The sequence below is a fragment of the Gallinula chloropus genome (assembly GCF_964237585.1).
Source record: "Gallinula chloropus genome assembly, chromosome: 5".
In the NCBI taxonomy this organism is placed as follows: Eukaryota; Metazoa; Chordata; class Aves; order Gruiformes; family Rallidae; genus Gallinula; species Gallinula chloropus.
The window spans coordinates 13,623,857-13,643,503 of record NC_140090.1 but is presented as its reverse complement, the minus strand read 5'-3'; the positions used below and the strand labels follow the sequence as shown (position 1 = coordinate 13,643,503).

The 19,647-nt window shown below is 43.2% G+C and overlaps 1 protein-coding gene across 1 annotated transcript in view; it reads left to right on the top strand.

Moving 5' to 3' along the window:
- Positions 1-19,373, top strand: part of EPB41L5 (erythrocyte membrane protein band 4.1 like 5) — a 52,425-nt gene extending 33,052 nt beyond the window's left edge. Inside the window, exons 17-26 of the mRNA XM_084264481.1 lie at positions 8,690-8,856; positions 9,395-9,489; positions 14,575-14,703; positions 15,208-15,269; positions 15,951-16,061; positions 16,607-16,700; positions 17,603-17,680; positions 18,233-18,274; positions 18,672-18,805; positions 19,305-19,373. Coding sequence (XP_084120607.1) covers positions 8,690-8,856; positions 9,395-9,489; positions 14,575-14,703; positions 15,208-15,269; positions 15,951-16,061; positions 16,607-16,700; positions 17,603-17,680; positions 18,233-18,274; positions 18,672-18,805; positions 19,305-19,362 — 970 coding nt within the window. The 3' untranslated portion in view covers positions 19,363-19,373. The remainder of the gene's footprint in view (positions 1-8,689; positions 8,857-9,394; positions 9,490-14,574; positions 14,704-15,207; positions 15,270-15,950; positions 16,062-16,606; positions 16,701-17,602; positions 17,681-18,232; positions 18,275-18,671; positions 18,806-19,304) is intronic.
- The last annotated feature ends 274 nt before the right edge of the window (positions 19,374-19,647 follow it).

The following is a 19,647-nucleotide window of genomic DNA, read 5'->3' as shown; positions in this document are numbered from 1 at the left end:
GGCCTGTTTCAGGATTAAGAACTTTAGCCCGTCTGTCTCAACATTGTCAAGGAATCTCAGCTTGCATGCCAGCTGCTGCAGTATGGAGCTTCTCTGTACGAGTGGGAGTGAATATCAAATCCACCTGCATGTAACCCAAACGGCATGCCATGAAGAAAAGAAGCTTCTTGGCAATTGATGCATTTGACTTGAGAGTGTAATTCCTGTGTTCTGTTTCATAGAGGCATACTGTTATTGAGGCATACAGGTAGCTTCTGACAGAGAGGCTTTAACGTGTTCACGGGACACAGTACTGCCTGTAGCCAAGGGCACAACCAATGGTAGGAAGACGACAACAGTTTGGAGCGGAGTCAGCAGTTGAGCTACATTCTGGCTTCCTACATGGGAAATGGGCTGAAGTTAATACAATTTCCAGAATTTATTTCTGAATGTTCAGGAATTTAATGCAGGGGCTGTGACTTGGCTATTGCGCCTTCAAGTCTTGGTGTCTCGAAACTGCTAACAAGATCTCTTTTCAACTGCTACTGTCTTTAATTGGCCTATTTCTGCATGAATTATCTTTTCTTTCTGTCAGAAAAATAGTCTTCTTTTAGAGAGAGTTTGCTGAGGATTGAGAGCACAAAATCTTTTGGACTGGGTATTTTGTAGATGGTTATATTGAAGGGGTTTAGAAGTAAGGTCCTGACCTCGTGAGTTTCTCTGCTCTGCTTGGCAGATGCCTGTATTGGCTACCTTGCAGCTTAGATCCCTTCCTAATGTCAATGTTTCCTTTAATTTAAAATGTTAATGCTGCAGCTGCCAACAGCAGTTGTGCCAGACTCTGGAAAGTACTTTGCCAGATAGGAAGGATTTTAGTGTTTCTTTTTTCTTCCCCCCCATTCCTGTAAAGCTGTCAGTACAGGAAAACTGCTATGCATGGTCTGAAATACGAGCTGTGAGGCTGGGAAGACTAAAACACAATCAGTGACTTTATAACTTTAGTCTTTTTAAGAAGCTGTCTCTGTGCTTTTCAGGAAACAAAGTTTTCATAATTCGTTTCTGTATTATGGAATAAGTAAGGGTGGGGTTTTTTGTTGGTTTTTTTTTTGCTTGCTGGTAGTTGTAGCTTTCCCTTAGCTGCTTAAATTGTAGAAATGGGAAAATAACGTAATCAGCTCTTGAGGATCTGAACCTTCAGTATTCACGCATCAGTTCCTCAGCATGGTTCACAAAAGAACCCAACTCCAAATTTACCCATGGGTGACCTTTATATAAATCCTCTCTCTTTTCTAAAAGAGGACTATCCCTGAGTGTTAATCATTTACCCCTGTTGTGACTCTTGCATGCTTTTCTGCTTCTCTGCCTTAACACATGTGATCTTCCAACTGCTGTGCTGGTTGCTTGGCTGTTCTGGCAGGGCTGGGAGTGCTCAACCAGCTTTCTGGGACATGAGAAGGTGGAATTTGAGCTGGGGGCTGTCCAGGAACCCTCTAGATGAACAGCAAAAATGTGTAGATTATGGTCTGTTTTCAAAAGTCTTTAAAATTCAGCTGTTTCAGTAAATTGCTTAGCCCTGCTACTTAGGAAACTCTTGTGCCTAAAGACTTAGTTTGCTACCTAAGTGCTTCTGCATAAAAATATTTTTCAAAACACTGTTTAAAGTGATGGGTGTTCTCACCTGCTCCTCTTTCTAGCATTTGGAGGGCTTTGTTCCAGCTGTCATATAGACCAGCCATAACTCTGCACCGCTTTTCTGTGGGCTTTTTGTAAATTTAAAAATTAAAATTAAGAACTCTTATGCCTTCATATGCAAAATTAGAAAGCAAGGTATTAGTTGGTATTATCTTTTTAAAAAATGGTTCTTTTTTCCAACTGAGCTTATGTTAATCAAATATAGCTACAGTCAGCTTCTGTGGTAGTCCTTCTCCCCGTAGCCAGCTAAGTTGTGAATAGTTTGTTTGTGCTCTGTCGTTTGCTCCTGCACAGTAATGCTCATTTTTCTGAGTTCCTGTTTTCTCCTCCTTTTTGAACTTGCATCAGAACCTACATTTTCCAGTGACTTTGAAAACTTGTGTTGCTTATAGATGCTTGTTTCAGGTGTACATTTTGAGCTGCCTCTTAAACCCTTTCAGCATCCCACAGATAAAGTGTGCTGTGTACTTGGGAGGTCTCTTCCTGCATCCCATTAGTTTCTCCCATCTGTGAAACGTGTGTGGTTCTGGCTCAGTTTTGAAGTGCTTTGAAATATGAAGTGCTTTGCATCTGGTAAGCGCAGACGATGTATACATGAGATAGCTTAACTTGTCATTTCGGACTTCTGCAAAGATGTGCCTGATGCTGAGCAGAAAGGGGTTTATTTGGCAGTGTCATCATGTACACGTACACTTGCATGCCTCCTTCCCTCAGTATTTACCTTCCAGCTATGCCCTTTTTCCTTGCCTTTCCGCATCAGTCCTCTTGGCGTTACCTTTGCTTCACTTTCCCACCCTCTTTCTCATCCATACCTGGTTACTAATTGTGCCCCCTCCCGCTCCCCAATGATCCAGGCCCTTTGACGCTGCCGACCGCTGTCACCGTGGTGGAAGCCTGTGGGACGCGTGGGCCCCGCCGAGGACCCGCGCTGCGGACGGACAGTACACGGCTTTTGTCCATGAGCGCAATGTGAAGAATGCAGGAATGCACAGCGCTGCTGGTGCCTATGCTGTCCAAACCACCATGACCAGCCTCTGAGGCACGGGCCTTCCTGGAGCTAGAGACTGCTTTCTAGCAGAGGCTGGAGTAATGTGTTTTGGTCTGAGATTAGGACAACGGACCCAAAACCGACTGTAGAGTGGGGAAAAAAGCTTTTATTACAAAGGCTGTGTATATCCTGCTGTTGGTATTTAGTCTTTAAGGAAAAAATTAACATATAGACCAGAAGCCACATGTCAGTCTTGCTTTAAGAAGAGTATATATGTGTCTTTTTAATTGTGTTAAAGTTTTTCTTAATGATTGAAAGATTTATTTTTTTTTAGCTGGGCTTCACTTTGAGACTCATGGAGGAACTCACATTTGTAATAAAACTTCACCTTCAGGTAGTGGGTTATAATGTGGTTTCGAAAGTCTTAGACGGAGCATGTAACTGCTCCTCTTTTGAACCATGGTTATTTAAAAGTATCTAAGATAGATGATTGATCTGAAAACTAACCCCCCTTCTTTTTTAACGAGTCTTCTGAAAAATGTTTGGAAATGGATTAGAAATACTTTAATTTTTTAAGAATAAAATTATCAGAACTTCTGATTCTTTCTATACAATTTTCTTTCTTTTTTGTTGCTGTGCTCCATTTGAAATGAAACAGAAGTATGTCCTGACAAACACCAGTCCCACCATATGATTCACGGGGTTAATTGTTAAGTCAGAGGTTAAGACTCCAGCTTCATGGCTCACTGGCGTTCTTGGGGGCCCTTAACAATGAGAAGAACTACCTTTACCCTTGAATGCCTTGTGTTTTCATATGTTTTCTGAAGTTACAATATTATTTTCCTATTTAAAAAAAAAAAATAAAATGGAAAAGTTGTGGTAGAGCACTTCTAAAATTCACTCATATATGGCTTTTCAAAAAGCGTTTGAATTCATTTCAAATGGTTTTAATAAATTTCAAATTTTCCCAGAAATACAAAAATCCTATATCTAGCCCTGAAGGACCAAGAAAGTAAATCTCAGCCAGGACATGACTTAATGCTGCCTGAGATGTTTTCACCTCCTTACCCTTGCATCCAAATGGTGGGGCAGAGGGAGAGAAGAGATTGCTAATGAAATCTGAGTATTTTACAACTCTGCTGAAAAAACTAAAAGGGTGCACAAGCTACAGATCTGTGGGACATATGGAGGTGATTAGAGCAATATGCTGAATTATTTTTAAGTTTAGATTTTGCAAAGTGTGGATGCTGTAAACTTCTAGAGCGACTCAAACTTACTTATTTCTTTATTGTTTATGAAGTTGCATAAGAATATGGCAATAAAAACAGGTGGTTTAACTTCAAAATACAATTTGTATGTAGATGAGGGAGAAGCCACTAATTAGAGTGGAGAAATTTAGGATAGTTTTGTGTTTAAAATGCAAGAATGTTGAGGCAAGAACAAGTCACTGTTTTATTGCAGAGTTTAAACTTCAGATCCGCAAGTAGTGACTGACTCCTGGGCTGTCAGTTTTGTGTAGCTGTCATGGAATTCAAGTATAGTTGGGGTTGGAAGAGGCTTCTGGAGATCGTGTGGTCCACCCCCATGCTAGGTTGAGTAGAGCAGGTTGTTTAGGATCTTGCCAACTGGCTTTTTGACTGGCTCCAAGGATGGGGATGTCACATCTTTGAGCAACCTGTTCTGGTACTTGACCAACCTCACAGCAAAAAAGCTGTTATTTCCTTGCATTGAGGTGGCATCTCCTGTATTTCGGTTTGTGCTCATTGCATCTTGTCCTGTCTGGGCTCCCTTGAGAAGAGCCTGGCTGCTGTCTTTACTCCCTCATCAGATTTTTATACACGTAGGTAAGATCCTCCTGAGCTTTCACTTTTCCAGGCAGAGCAGTCTCAGCTCTCTCAGCCTTTCCTATGCCAGGTGCTCCAGACCCTTTATAATCTTTGTGACCCTTTGCTGCACTCCCTCCAGTATGTCCACATCTCTCTCCTGGGGATCCCAGAGCGCAGCACTCTGGTGTTGTCTCACCATTGCTGAGTAGAGGCTGGGTGTCCTAGCTGCCTGCAGCATGCTGACCATCACATACTGCCCTGGGATTCACTGCAACTTTGGTAACTAAAGCTGTGGCTGAAGTTTGAGTAATACATTTTTTGCATGACAACAGATCTAGTTCCGATTCAGGGAAGCAACCCTGGCCGCCTGAAATCCATCTGCCTTGGGAACTCGTTTGGTTTAGTATGGTATATTTGCCATAGGCCTTTGAATCTTGCATAAAGCCTGAGGGGCGATTTTGCTCTGTTGGGCTTGTTTCAGTGTGACTTCATGTTGATTTCAGGAGAATTATTATCCTGGTTCCCACGAGGGTTAGTGACAGCTCTCCATAGCAGACTGGGAAATTACACTACACTAGTACCAACATCACCCAGCCCCATTTGCCCAGGGATGGGTCACATGCTCTGAGAATAACACTGAGGAAACACAAGGATGTCATGAAACAGTACAGTGGTGACAGGTCTGTGCTTAACATCCACAAAGGTTCTGCAGCCAGCACCTTTTCCTAAGGGTGTGTTGGTTTGTTTCCTTTCCTGCAGTCGCTGATTTGCACATGTTAACACTGTGTCACTATTTGGAGTTATCTTCAGACAGATGGGAGAAAGCAAAAGTCTTGGAATGTTTAACTCTGCTTGATTAAAAACTGAATGTGCTTGGACAGTCTCCGTTTGTAGGATCAGACATTCCCAGGATTTTTCTTCATTTTTTTTTCCCCTCACGTTAAAAGGCAAACAAAGTTCTCTCTTGCATTTTTGGCTAGGAAAAAAATTAACCTGGAAAGGTGACAGGCTGGAAATCACTATTCATCTCCAGGGGCAACAGTGAACACCCCAAAATGAAACAAACAGAGAATTTCATACTGTTTTGCTACCTCGCAGAGTCAGTGTGAGAAACTGTTCTGTGTCACCGCTGCTTTGAAAACCTAAACTTGCTTGTGGATGCCCCATGTGGTTTCATATTTGCAAAAGAATTCTCTCTCTCTCTCAGCAGACTCAGATAGTTGCTGTTTTTTGTGGATTGTATTTCACAGACTAGAATTAAGTATTGTTTTGTTATTCAACAAGGAAAGTGAAAAAAAATCCTACTAGGTTTGTAAGGGACAGCCTTCTCAGTCTCCTTACATGCAGTGTGCTGTGTGGTACGTACTAATACCAATGTATTTGTCAGGCAAAAAGATGAAATGATACAGTAGCTAACTCCTTAACTGTGGGAGTTCCCTGAGTACCTAACAACTTCTGTGTGATTTATTAAGGGGTTGACAAACCTTTCCATGCACTAAATCCCTTTGATTAGTCACGTATTCGTAACTGTACGGCTTGAACTCCTGGTACCGTTTATCAGCGTCTCCCTCAGAATATTGATTAAAACATGCTGACAGAAGTTGACTCTGAAGACATAAAGCCTGGCAGTTGCTACTACACAAGGTTCAAATATCATTTGTATGTGAGTAAACACAGGAATGTGGAAAGCTAATGCCTGTTTCGTTCTTGAGTACTGCACACTGCCGTGCTTTTCCTGGGAAGCCTTTTATTACTTCCCTTATGACTGGTGTGAATTCAGTGGCCTTCTATAAGGGAAGTCAGAAGTTCTGTGTAGTGATGAAGATTGTATCCTGTGCTTTTCAGTTCCATAGCCTGCTCATTTGTGAAGCCTGCATGGTAGACTTCCCACTGATGCTCTAAAAGGGGTGAAGAATCTGCGTGGCCTCAAACGATGTAAAGTGCTTTGAGGAACTCATCTTTTCTGCCTGCAAGTTCCAGTGCCTGAGGGTCTCCATAGTATGACTTTCCCCTTGTGGCTGCCTGTCTCAGGGTGACTGAGTAGGTGTTTTGGTGTGTCTGAAGGCAAAATGGGGTCAATTCTGACTTAAATCGTGGCTTAGGAGGCTTTTCTTGAGTCTGCTAGTCCTAGGCTGTCCTCCATTGCATGGCACAAATGGCAATCAGATTTTCTACAAACTTCCATCACCTTAATGTAAGCAGTACAGTGCTCTAGGAGCAGCACTAGACGTTGAGCATGCCACTTGAATATGCCAGCAGAGTGCAAGACTACCCTTATCACTGGTGGGCAGGTTTGTGAATCGATTTGTCTGCCTAGTAGAGGTTACTGCAGCTGCCAAAGGGAGGAAGGGTCGTGTAATTATCCTAGGGATTTTCTAATGAAGATAAATTTCATTTTTTCACTCCTTTTCTCTCTGCTGTGCTGCAATGGTAAGAAAGGCATTAGAAGATTACAGCACAGAGAAGTGTTGCTGATCACTTACCATGTTGCTGATCATGATCACCTTATGTGGAGTTCATAGGAGCTTGTACCTAGTGCCTTCCATGTGCCATGGCCTCAGCACCTCTGCTGCAGGCGAGATCTGAACTCCTGTACTCATCATACTCAGCATGCTGGATGCTATTTACAGAAAACTGTTAGAAAGTAGAAAGAAAAGTGTTGTCTTCATGTGAAAATTATAAAATTATATATTATTCTCACTCTTCTGCACAGGCATCTTCTGTCAGTAGGGTACAGGATTCCGTCTCCCTTTCTTTGTTGCCTTACTTGAAAGAACATCCCTTCCTGCCTGTTACTGCCAACAATTGAATTCTCTGTGTCCATCATTCCCCCTTTACAAGACTCTGCAGCTTGCCATTGCCCATTTGGGGTGCACAAGACAGTAGATTGAGAGGTTTTCTATTATTTGCTTTGCTGGAAACTTCTTGTTCCGTTGCCTTAAGAGAAAAAGCAAGTGGCTGTGGTTTGTTGTATGGCAATTAATTGTCTTGAGATGATTCATACATTTTTAGCACTAAAATGGTGATACCCTGTAATCTGTTTCAGGGGTTTGTATTTAACATTGGGGTGCTTGAGTGGGAAGGAGGAGTTTTTTCTTGAAGCTTCTAGTGAGAGCACAGGGCTGCTTCCACTTTCCAGGGGCTGGAGGAAGGAGAAGCTGGTCTGCATTGTAGGAAGTGTCCCTGTCCATGCATAAGGCAAAGTTCTGCTGCGGCGGGTACTTGCTGGGTACCATTGAATTTGGGACAAGACTTGGAAGAGTGATAGATATTTTCTTCTTAAACCAATATTGCAACCAAACTGTATGTGTGATTGTTGAATGAAATGAGTGACAGTCAGAATGCAGTTGTGTGCACAGGTTGTCCGATTAATGCATTCTACAGCAGCTGGTGTCTCTGTATCTGTCTGCTGCTAAGAGAGCTTTAGCTGTTCCTGAACTTTGGAGGGACGGATGAGATTCCTGACTGTTCTGCATAACATAAGCATCATAATATAACTTTTGGGTTTTTAATTGTTTTTTTTTTTTTCTATTTTAATTGTAAATACAGATGGTAGGACAAAACAAAAAGGAGACATTTCCATTAGAAATTGAAGGAGATAAAGCAGTGATCCAGGCAGGGTTCACTTCAAAGATATTGTGACTACAAAGGTTTCATTCAGTGTTTCTGCCCAGGACATTAAAACTGGAAGTAGCTGTAGGTACAGCCGACACTAACACAGTGTCAGACCTCTGCAGTGCACCCTCCTGCTCTCTGTTCTGCTGACAAGTGCTGGGTGAAGCACTGTACAAACAGCTTCTCATGAACAGGATCATCTTCCTTCCCCCTTTGATTTTTCTTGTGGAAAAATCCTCAAGTGTGCCTTGAATTTGTTAGAAAAAACTTGACATGTATTTGAAAAAGTGTATTTGATGGTTAAAAACTTTCCTCCTCCACTTTTTTCCCCACTGGTGAAGCAGCAAGCAATGCAGACCTGCTCTGTTATTAAGTTAGTTGTTCTGTAGCCATGAAATGTTCCCCGTTTTTTCACTCACCAAAAGGCAATGCCTGTTCGTTACCTGAAGAGTTTTTACAGAGTATGTCTGGTTACCAGAAGACACCGTGAATAAAAGAGTGTGTGTGCATGTGCACTGAAGCTTTTTCTGTTACAGGAAGAGTGGTAACGTGGTCCTGTGTATCTCTGCCCATCTTTCTGCCTTTGCAGCATACCTCTGGTTGATTTGCTGGACAGCACAGAGTTGCCAGAAAGTTGTGTGGATGATGCCACAGGCCGTCCAGTTGTTGGCTTGGCAGCAGAAGATTCAGAAGAGGCTGTTAGTTGCCCTCATCCTGGCACAAAGGAAACTGCTGCTGAAAAAGCAGACTCTGATCGTAAGCAAACTTAAGGATTTTTCCCTCTTATCAGTTGTGGGGTCAAGGGTAACTGAAGGGGTTGTTGTGAGATTATTTCCTTACAAAAATCCAGAAATCTATTAGAAAGCTCTTATGGGTTATATGCACAGGGACAGTTTTACCCACCACGGGGACAACAAAGGTGATCAGATCTCCCTGTTTCATTTCCAAGCAGCTTATTTCCAAGGGAAAAGTCACACTTCTTTGTGGGGTTTGAGTTTAGCCACAAATACAGTGAAATGAAGGGCAACCATCTGAGCAATTAACTTCTGCTTACGCTGGTTCACTGTGAGGATGGCTGGGTAAAGCCCTTTGGGAGTGTGGAGTGCTGTGATGAGCTACGGGCAGTCTGTAGGCTTGAAAGTCGCGTTGGAGGTTGAGCAAGTAGCTCCCCCTTATCCCTGCACTTCTCCACACCTCTAAAACCATTTAATTTGTGTTCAGGGATAATGCAAGTTACAAGTGTAATGACTCCACTGTGACGTTAGCAAGGCAATACCTTTTCTGTCTTTTTCAGCATTTGAAGACACATTCCTAAAGCTGAAGCAGCTGGAGACAGAGCGGAGCAGCCCCGTGCCAACCGAGCGTCCCAACGTAAACCTGAACGTACAGGTACTTGGGCTTCATTCCTTCTGGCATTGTTCAGGCCATTCTGGAAACTCTTCCCCTTGCCTTGGTCTGTTTGCAAGAGTTTTAGGAATAGGAGTGAGTAATACTGAGGGATAGGAAAGGAAAAACAAATGGTTTGTTAACAGATAAATCTGTCTGTGGTGGGGCAGGGAGATAAAGATGGGAGGCAAAGGTCTCTGTATGCATATTGCAGCCTGGAGAAGTTTTCTAACATCAGTGGGAGTGAAAGGGGTAAATGCTCAAGATGTTCCTCAGTTGTCTCTTATCTGTAGGTCACTAACTGTACGGTGTTGTATAGTTCACCCTCGTTCTTGACGGGCTGAGCTGCCATCCTTGTGCTTTCCAGTTGCCTTCAGTAACCCTCCCAGAACATTGTTTGGACACTTGGTTTGAGACAAGTTTGCTGGTGATCATTCCCCCCTGTTAAGTTTTTACCTCCTCTCTGAAGTAGGTGTTAGTGCTGAGTGTGTTTCACAGAGGAGTGATGTGGTTTGATTTAGTGCTCTCATAATCTTCTTGAGCAAGTCAGGCTGCATTCCCACAGGAGCCAATGCACAAGCTTCAGTGCCCTGAACAGGGTGAGGGCTCTCTTTTCCCTTACTTCTCTTTGCTCTTCATTCCCCAGCTTCCCTCTCTCCCCTGGCACCTCCAGGAATCACTGCATGTTTTGGTGTAGCCTACAAAATGATAAATTGTTTTGCCTTTTTTGTGTTGAACTTTTTGTTAAGGTTGGGGGTTTTTTGTTGGTTTTGGTTTTAACTTGTTACATGATGAGTTAAATAGGCTTATGGAAGGGGTCAGAAATGCTAGAGCCATAGTGAAAATGCGTAGAGTTCCTAGAAGGGATGGAGGGGCCAGGATCTTCTCTTACAACAGCAGTGAATTTTCATATACTCACCAATTATCAGCCAACTGTACCCACACAGGATATTCTTTTTTTAATGAGCTTTAAAAAATTAGGAATTTAGATTTCCCTCCAGGTTTGCCCATAAATAAATACTATGTTTAGAAAGAAGAATTAAAAACAAAACCACAAGAATTTGCTCTGTCCTCCCTTGTGTTAAAGCTTTAGGTGTTTGATTGCATTTTGAACAAGCAGAGTTAAGCACCTGCAGTGTTATCTCTCTTGGTACCACCCTCCCTTGCAGGGAGGCCCAAGGAATTATCTAACTTTCCATGAAGCAGCTGTGTTTTTTCTTGCTCCCTCAACAGTAAAATGAACCAGGTGCCAAGAGAGGTGTTCAGCAGTACGTGCTCTGCTCAGCCCATTCCTGAGCATTTCTTCCCCACAAAGAGGGCCGCTGCTTTGGTACACTTGGTGCTGCAGGCTGTTTTGCTCATGTCCCCTTTAAGGTCTGTTATCAGGGATGCCTCTGCATCCCTCTGCCTGGGGAGGGCCTTACTAAGATTACTCTAAGAAGATTAGTCAGTAGCCTCTGGGCCCTGCTGTGTGGAAGCGCTGCCTCTGCATACACTGAAGTGCATGAACACAGCTTATTTCAGAGTATTTTGCCTGTTGAGCTCTGCTTTAGTTCTGAAAGGGGGGAAAAACCCCATTTACTGGGTTAAATGGAGACAGTGGAGCAGAAGTGCTGTGGTGGTTTCTAAATTGTGGCTGATACAGTGTAAGCGAGCAGAATTGGCTGTAATGGGCTATTACAGTCACTGCTATCCAGCTGCTGTCATGTGAGGTGTCCAGTAACTGTGGATACAGGAGGTTACAGATGCTGGGGTGATAGTGACCTGATCAGAGAAGAACATCTGCATAACAGAGAAATATGTGACATGTACCCATATGTTTCTTTCTTTGGGTAAAAGAGACTTCAGCTTTCAAGAAGGAAGTGTGGATTGTATCATGGAAACCCAAGAGTGGAGTGTCAGTGGTTTTCCTCAGGTAGAAAAGACAGAATAAAGCTTTTCAGCCTGTGATGTACCTTACCAAGTGATGACTTTTGAGAGTGTTTGTTTAAAAAGGTAGACAAAGATTAGAGGCTGTCTCTGTGTACTTTAAATTCTTCAAATTGTAATTGTAATGTGTAGGTTACAGTAGCACCAAATGACCTCTCCTAGTTGTGGTTAGAGATGAAGGTTAATAGTTGGAAAATGAGTCCTGAAAGGAGAGACTTAAGAATAATTATTGAAAACACTTGTTTTCTGCTTTTGAAAGCTGCTTTAGAAAAGATACAAGTTTCCATTTATGATGCTTGTCACATAATGTACCTATTGGTTCTCCTCCTGCACCTACTTCTGCTCTTCTTATGGCATCTTCTGACTGAGCTGGATGGGACTGCAGTAGATCCACCAAGGCCTTGCAGTAAGCTTAGATCCTGGAGCTTGCTGGTACTGCTGATGAACAGTGTTAGTTTTCTCTCTGGAAGTGTGTGATCACAACTTTCAGCGGTCTCATCCCCTCTCTGAAGTTTTACCATTGTGTAAGATACCTACCTACATAGAAACTGTTACAACACCTAAGAGGTTTGTTAAAATGCATGTGGTGGGGAGGAGATGCCAATAGTTTTTCAGCTTCTGAAGGCAGAGCTGCATCCTGAACTCCCTAAGTGACACTGTCAAATGCCACTGAATTGTTCACATCAGCTTTAACAAACTTTTAAACTCTTTTCCGTCAGGGTCAGAAATGGCCAGCCAGCATCATCTTAATTGTACACTTGCCATCAATCAATCTTGAAATATTTATCTAGCTATCTGTGTTCTTTTAGAGAAAAAGGGAAATCTTTGTAGAATGAGAACTGGGAAGGGGGCAATGAATGGCTTCATTCTTCAGTGCTGCTCCCTGCCAGAATCTGTGGGGATGGAAGAAAGCGACTTTGTCCTTTCCCAGCTCGCACTGGTGTGGTGACCAGATCTGACAAAGGAGAGCAAATAGCTCTTAAATACACTGCTGCTCTGCTTTCACCAGCTTCTGAAGTGAAACCAACAACAGTTCACCCTGTTTGCCTGCGTTTGGGCTGCACCAGAGTCAGGAATGTGTGAGGATGGGAGAGTTTCCTCCTCCTGAACCCGCTGTGATGTGCAAACACGTGGAAGTTGCTGCAAAACGTGCCCCTGGCGTTACATCTCTCTGCACAAAGTGATTTTCAGTGGCACTGGGAATGCTGCTCAGAAGCACAAAAGATTTGGGACTGCACACCCTGCTGCCTTTAATCTTTCCTTCCCTTTTCACACTGCAGCTTAGCTCTGTATTTTGATGGAAGAATGAGGTGTAAGTATAGCTTATCTAGTACATGGAAACAATAAAAGTTTCCAACAAGTTAAAATATTGACAGATCCCAGGAGGTTTACTGGTTTTATGTGAACAACTAGATGTCCTGGAAGTTAGACATCTTGAGGCATCACCAGGTGCCAAATGCTTTCACCTCTAGCTATGGGCTTTCTATTAAAAAGTCAGTAAAACACCAATGCTTTTTTCAAGCACAAAATAGAAAATATTGAGAAAAATGGATCTTTAATATCAGGGAAGTATTTCCTTGGTGGTATAGAACTTATACTAGCTCACATTAAAATATTTTTTTATAGTACTAACCTTCTCAAAAGTTGGGAATTTAATTGCTAATGGACAGGAGTGACCTACTGTAACTAGTGTCTCACGTGAGGGAAGCTGAGAGGAAGTTAAACCACAAAAAGGCACTTAAAGCAGCAGTGTCCTGATGTGCTCTGTTGAAATAATTGTATCCCCTGTATCACCAGTGCTGGAGTAACACTTCAGGAATTCTGTGCAGGTGCTGTTACATACAGCATCCGGTGCAGTGAGGTCCAGTGTAATGATTTAAGGTTGTCTCAGTTGGGTGCTGTGACTGTACAAATAACAATAATTCCATTTTAATTATTCCAGACTTTTGGTAGTTCCAGCAGCTTCTCTAAAATAAAAACACTTAAATGTAATTATGTGACTCTCTTACTATCTGCTAGCAACGGTCATGACTAACACTGGATGTTTGTCCTTAAGCCTTTTCATGTTGACAGTGATCCTTGGAATATTTTGTAAGGCTGTGTTCAGTGCTGACAGGGGTCAAAACTGTAAAATGGGTTCTCCTTTAGATAGTCTCATAAATTCCTATTTGGGTCTGCCAAAAGGTGATTTACAGGGAGAGGAGAAGAGGAAATGTTTTTCCCCTCTGCAAATCCAGATGCCTACAAGTTCTCACTAGCAGTGAGCAAAAAGAACTACAGGTAGATCAAGAGCTGTGTGGGGGACAGGTATTCTGCCCTTGTTAACCTCTCTCCCCTGCGATGGGCTTTGTTCCTTGTGGAGGTGCAGCAGGATCGGGCCCACCCAGGGTGTGTTGCAGGAGTGAGGCACAGAGGCCCAGCCCTAGCCAGCCACCGTGGCATATGGCCAGGGAAGCAGGGCTCTGTCTCCCCCTGCTGAGTTGTACCCCAAGAAGAAAGGTCACAAGGTTTAGTTTCCACTCAGTTAATTAACTTCTGTCACTAATCAAATACCAATTAGTAGATTGAATGCTTAATTAACATTTTATAATTAAGAAATGCAGTTTGCATAATGACATATACTGTAGTGAAAGGTACCTCATTTTTAATTGTCTTCATTATGTGTCAGGCTGCCAGTTTGCTCTGATACCTTCAGTGATGGGAGAGGTAGCTAACTAACAGCACAGGAAACTGCTGGTCTAATCTGTAAGTGGATTTCAAGGTAAAAGATCTCCCCAAGTTGCATTTGAGAGTAAATTGCCAACTCGTGCTTGGGCTGTCGTGATAGGGTGTAATCTGATGGCTGCTGGTTTGGTCTCCTGTGGGTGAACCCGTCTGCACGTTCAGGGACGACCACAGTTCAGCTCTTGCACACTGTATGTTTAGTGCAGCACTTCACATCTCCACTTTTAAGCATTGTGCTTTTTTTACTTGATATTTTGCTGTGACTTTACAATTGATTTCCAAAATAAAGGGAAAAAATCGCTTTTCTGTTTCAGTATGGATCTGCTGATTGTCCTCTCACTTGGAGCCTTGTTGTTATTTAGAGGTGTTAATAAACTTCAGCAGAGATTTTTCCATGTGGGAACTGCTTCTAACAAAAAGGTTTTTCTTGTCTAGGATGAAGTGGTAAAGTTGACTGATAAATGTCTTAACAATGCAATCGAGAGCCCAGTCACAGCAGCACCGTGGCTTCCAGCAGATATCAAAAGCAATATCCTGAAGGCCCAGGCAGAAGCTGGGAACAAGGTAAGCACTCAACTGATAAGGACTGTGACATTCTGCAGTGTTTTATTTCTCTTCGATTGCCTGGTGTCGGAGAAGGTGCCTTGCAGATAAGGGTACTGCAGGAACCAAAGTCCAAGGCTTTTCAGCCACTCATCACAATGCATCGTGGCTCAATACTGGAATGGTTGCCCAAGGAGTAGCCTCCATCCTTGATGATGCTCAACATGTAACTGGATGAGGCCTGAGCAAGGCCTGGTTCCAGTGGTTGTTGATCCAGATAACCTCACAAGGTTGCCTTCTAAACAAGAGGTTATTCTGTAACTAGGACTATGTTTCTAGTAGATTCTGTGGCAAGGAATGGTATTTTATTTGGCTATGTCAGTGAATTATTTCTGCACTGAAGTTTTCACACTAAGTTGCTGAGCAGTAGATGAACAACAGACTTTGGTGCTGGGGAGGCACTCAGGTCTTCTGTGAAACTGACAGAGGATGGAAATTTAAGTCTTTGTACGTTTTTCCTCTCAGGTCATAAGAGAAGACAGCCTGACAGGTGTCAAGAATTCCAATATTCAGGATGCCGCTGCCAGGTACTGAATGGATTTGGAAGAAACACATGGTCAAGTTACGAAGTTCAGCACTGAGAACCTGCAGTTCAGAGTGTCTTTCAGCAGCTTGTTGACCATTGCTTTTTACTTTGTCATACTGTAGGTAACCCTGTCACCAGCTCACCTGGTGAGTGCCAAGTGTTTTAAAAAGGAAAACCAGCAAGTGCTATAGTTCTTAGGTTTTATTCTATAAAAGGTGATCCAGGTATTCTTTGTTCTCCCGTACTTCAGTTTGATAAGCATTGTTCCACCAGCAGCTTTGATCACCACAGTTATTTCTGACCTGAGGGGAACTTCACTGTGGGGAGAAGGAATGGGTCTGTTTACAGCAGCAGTTTGCTACTGGAGGAGGAAAACTGTGTGTAAAAAAACCACCAAAACCAAACCAACACCTGACACTGAGAGTTGATTTCCTGGGAATTACTGAATGACAAATGATTGCGAGTTCCAGTGGGATTTCAGGTGCTGAAAAAGCTACAGGGTTACAACATGTAATTTCTTGACCATTTATGAAGCTGAGCATGCTCAAAGAGCACATGGGGATATTGAATCAAATGTACATCTGGTGATCTCAGAAATATTCTGTAACAAGTGATTTGTGAACAGCTTTCCCTGGAGGGTTGAACCTGTTTTTTGATTGTTTTGGGTTTTGTCTCGTGCCAGGAATGTTCTCCAGTCAAGCAAAGCACAGAGTAGTCCTCCAGCAACCAGTCCAGTATTTCAAGACCCAAGGGAGCTCCTGAAAGCGATCCCTGCCTCCAACACCTTTGTTCCGTAAGTGATTCAGGAGTAATATGTTTGTGGGGAAGGGGAGCCATGAAGAGGGGAGGAACGGTGTCTGAGCAGTTAGGCTACCCCTAACTAAGCAGGTTTACGATGCATCTTTAATTACTGTTGCAACAGTTAATCAGAGCAGGCCAGGCCTCAGGGTGAGTGTCTTAGCAAGCAGTAAGGGAATCTCTCTCATCTTCTGAAAGGACTGAAATCTCTGTCCTCCTGCTGCCCCAGGGTCTGTAGAGGAAGATAAGAGGATGTCTGAGGAAGGCTTCAGGCGAATTAGGAACAAGGGCTGAAGAAGCTCCTTTGAGATTGAAGACATTGATACTGTTGGGCCTGTACACAGCTGTAGCAGAGACTGAGAGCTGCAGTGGTCTGCAGAGATAGCTGGAAGGCCTTTAGTTCATCACACAAACAGCAGTCTTCTGTCCACCACACATGGAACCGGAGTTTTGGGGCTGAGCTATGGGGGAGGCAGCACTGGTTTGTACTGGTTTGTACTACCCCGGCAGCACGCTGATCAGAATGTTTTCTCCTTTCAGTCATGTGTTAAGTGAGGACAATGCTGCCTCTAATGAAGAGGACCTGCTGATTCCAGTTAATCTGGCTCCACCTGAGGAGGCTGCTGTTTCAAAGGTACTGTCACCTGCCAGCCTGGAAGCTTTCTGTGAGTTTGGAACTGCTGATGCCTCCAGGCAAGCGCAGCAGCCCTTGCTGCATGCCTCTCATAACTCAGTGCATACCCGGCGTGGTGCATGCCAGGAGTGCTTGCTGGAGCACACAGGACACAGTGCACATCTCCAGAGCCATTTCTGACCATCCTTTGGGGTTCTTTTTGGCCTGACACTTATTTTTCTAAACTGATTGCTCTCCTCACACTGGTGGGGTGCCCCTCACATCCCAGTGATTTGATGCTCCAGGAAGGAGGCTTCAGGGATGAAGTTTTGACATAAATTCCTACAAAGGAAAAATTTAAATTGACATGTTTAACTGTTGTTTTCTGGTTACCTTAAGGCTAATGTAATTTTTAAGTGGACTCCATGAAATGCATGTAAGCAGTTCAGGGGTCAGCTTTCCTTTGTCCTTCTCCAGAAGAGGAGACCAGCATAGGACTCTGCTGTTATTTCAGCAGACTGAGAGGTTATTCTGGATGACTAAAGCAACATGCCCTTTGGCTACTGTCTCTCTAAACCAGTATTATGTAGTTGATCCCACTGAATAATTAACAATTTTGTCTTCTGAGTTCAAATACTTGGCTCACAGACCTTGCTGACCTTCTTGTCAAAGGGCACAGTACCCCATCTTCGCGCAGGAGAATGGGACACAGCTTACATGGCAGCAGCATTGTTTCCAGCATGTTGATGAGAAAACGTGAAATGAAAAGGCTGATCAAAAGAGATCGTATGGAAAGGCTTGAGAAAGCAGGCCTGATCAATGGCAGTGTTTGTTAACATCACTGGTCTGTAACTCAGGAGGAGTTTCAGCAGATCTATCTGTTTACTACTGGGAATTCAATTCAAAACTGATTTATTCCTTAGAGCGCTCCAGACGACCAGGACGTTTCCTTAACATCACTGACAGAGAATCTAATTGACTTTACAGAAGCCACACCTCGGGTAAATGTATTTCAAAACCCAACTTCTTCCTTCACACTGCAATGGTTTTTACCCACTAACTCTCCTCTGGCTTTGGCATCTGTCCACCAGGCTTGGGTCTGCTGAGTAGAGCGGGTGGCGATTGGACCTGGATCTCATGTCACCCCCTGCTCGTAGGGTTGTAAACCCTATGGCTTTGCTGTGGAAGTGGAGGAACCAAAGAGCTAACTTGTAGGTGTGCCACACAAGCTTGTAGCCTTACTCTAGTGCACCTGCAAGAGCCAGCCTGCTTCTCATGCTCTCTGGTGTATGCAGTACGTCAGAAGTTACATGTAAGGGTGTATGTGCACACACAGACACGTATGTGTGAAATAACTTGGGAAATAAACTGATAATACAAATCAACCCTTTTATGTAGGTTTAAAAAAACCCACGTCTGCAGCTAATTGCCAGCATGGTTCAAAGACTGGTGATGGACAAACATCCAAGGTCGTTCTGGGCAGCAGTGTTGTTTTGAGAATGTTCACAGCTACTCCCAACCTTTCCTAATGAGCATTTGTTTGCTTTTTGTAGGTGTCTTCCCAGCCCACGATAACACCAAGGTGGATAGTGCCAGTGAGTTATTTGACCGTTCCTTAATATCAAACCCCCCAAAACCCCCAAACTTTTGTCATAATTACAAAACAGAATATCAAGTAACACGGTGAAATATTTATAGTAATATGAAAGTCCATAAAATATTGTACCAGACCCAAACTAAAGCAAACTAATTCAGTTGGAATAAATAAAAAAGTCACTTACCCTGTTTAAATATTTAAACTTCATTTTTTGCTGCGTTACATTGCAAGTAAATGCCATAAAGTTCTGTTATGAACTGGCACTTAGTGGAGCCCACCCCAGAACTTGATGAATCATAGTTTATGCTGTTACACATTAACCATATTGAAAAATTAGCTTGTCTTGTCCTGACAGGGTTTTATTTCACTTTCCTGTTTCATTCTCCCCAATTCAGACTGGATTGATTTCCAATGGGCCTTTGGGAAATGATGTTGCCTTAGCTATGAGGGCAGTGAAAGGCAGCACGGAGACTCTGTTGTCATCAGCTGGATTGCCACCGTCCCAGCAGACGTCTGAAGTCCTTGCAAGGTAAGGTCTCCTCCTCACCACTCATGTGCTACACAGCTGATTAATTCTTTTCAATTATCATTTTGGTTTCTTTCCTTAGCTGCTAACACCTCTTAGTACTGGGATAAAATTATGGTGCAGATTTTCTGAGAAGACTCTTTATCATTTTTCAGTACCTGCCAGAGGATCAGGGAGGGAAGTGGAATGTCCCCCTGTTATTTCCAAGCTGTAAGGAAGTCAGAGAACAGAAACTGTAGAATCCCCTTTATTATGCCATGCTGCAAGGCAGAATGATGGTGGTCATGGTTGGGTCTTTTGGTGAACCTCTTGTGATGCTGCCGCTGCACTGTGTGAGATCGATGCAGTTTGCTCTTCCCCACACTGTTGTTGGTCTCATTAAATTACAAGGAGAGCAGCTGTTACCACTTTACAGAACAACATTTGTTTTTCTTTTCTGATCCATTGTGAGAGATCTTTTTGGAGGAGTGTATTTACAGGACCTCATTCTTTTCCCTTTTAGCCCAGTCACTGAGGATGCTACAATAAGGATGAAATGTTTACTCACCACTGAACTCTAGGAGGAGGAGTTTCTGCACTTCCCACCTTGTAAAAACTCCAATCTTCTAACATATCTCCAAGGGATCCTTCCGACAGACTTGCTTGAGATGGGACTTGCTGGGTGGGAGTCAAACAGCCAGCTGGTTTGCTGGGATCCAGGAGGAGACGCTACATTTATTGCAGTCTAACTGGAATTACAGTCTGACCCGGGATACAAAACCACGCGCACGTTTGACCTTCTCCCGCCAGGGAAGTGAAGTACCACACTGGAGCTCGTTCTGAACGCGAGGAACAGCAGCTACTTG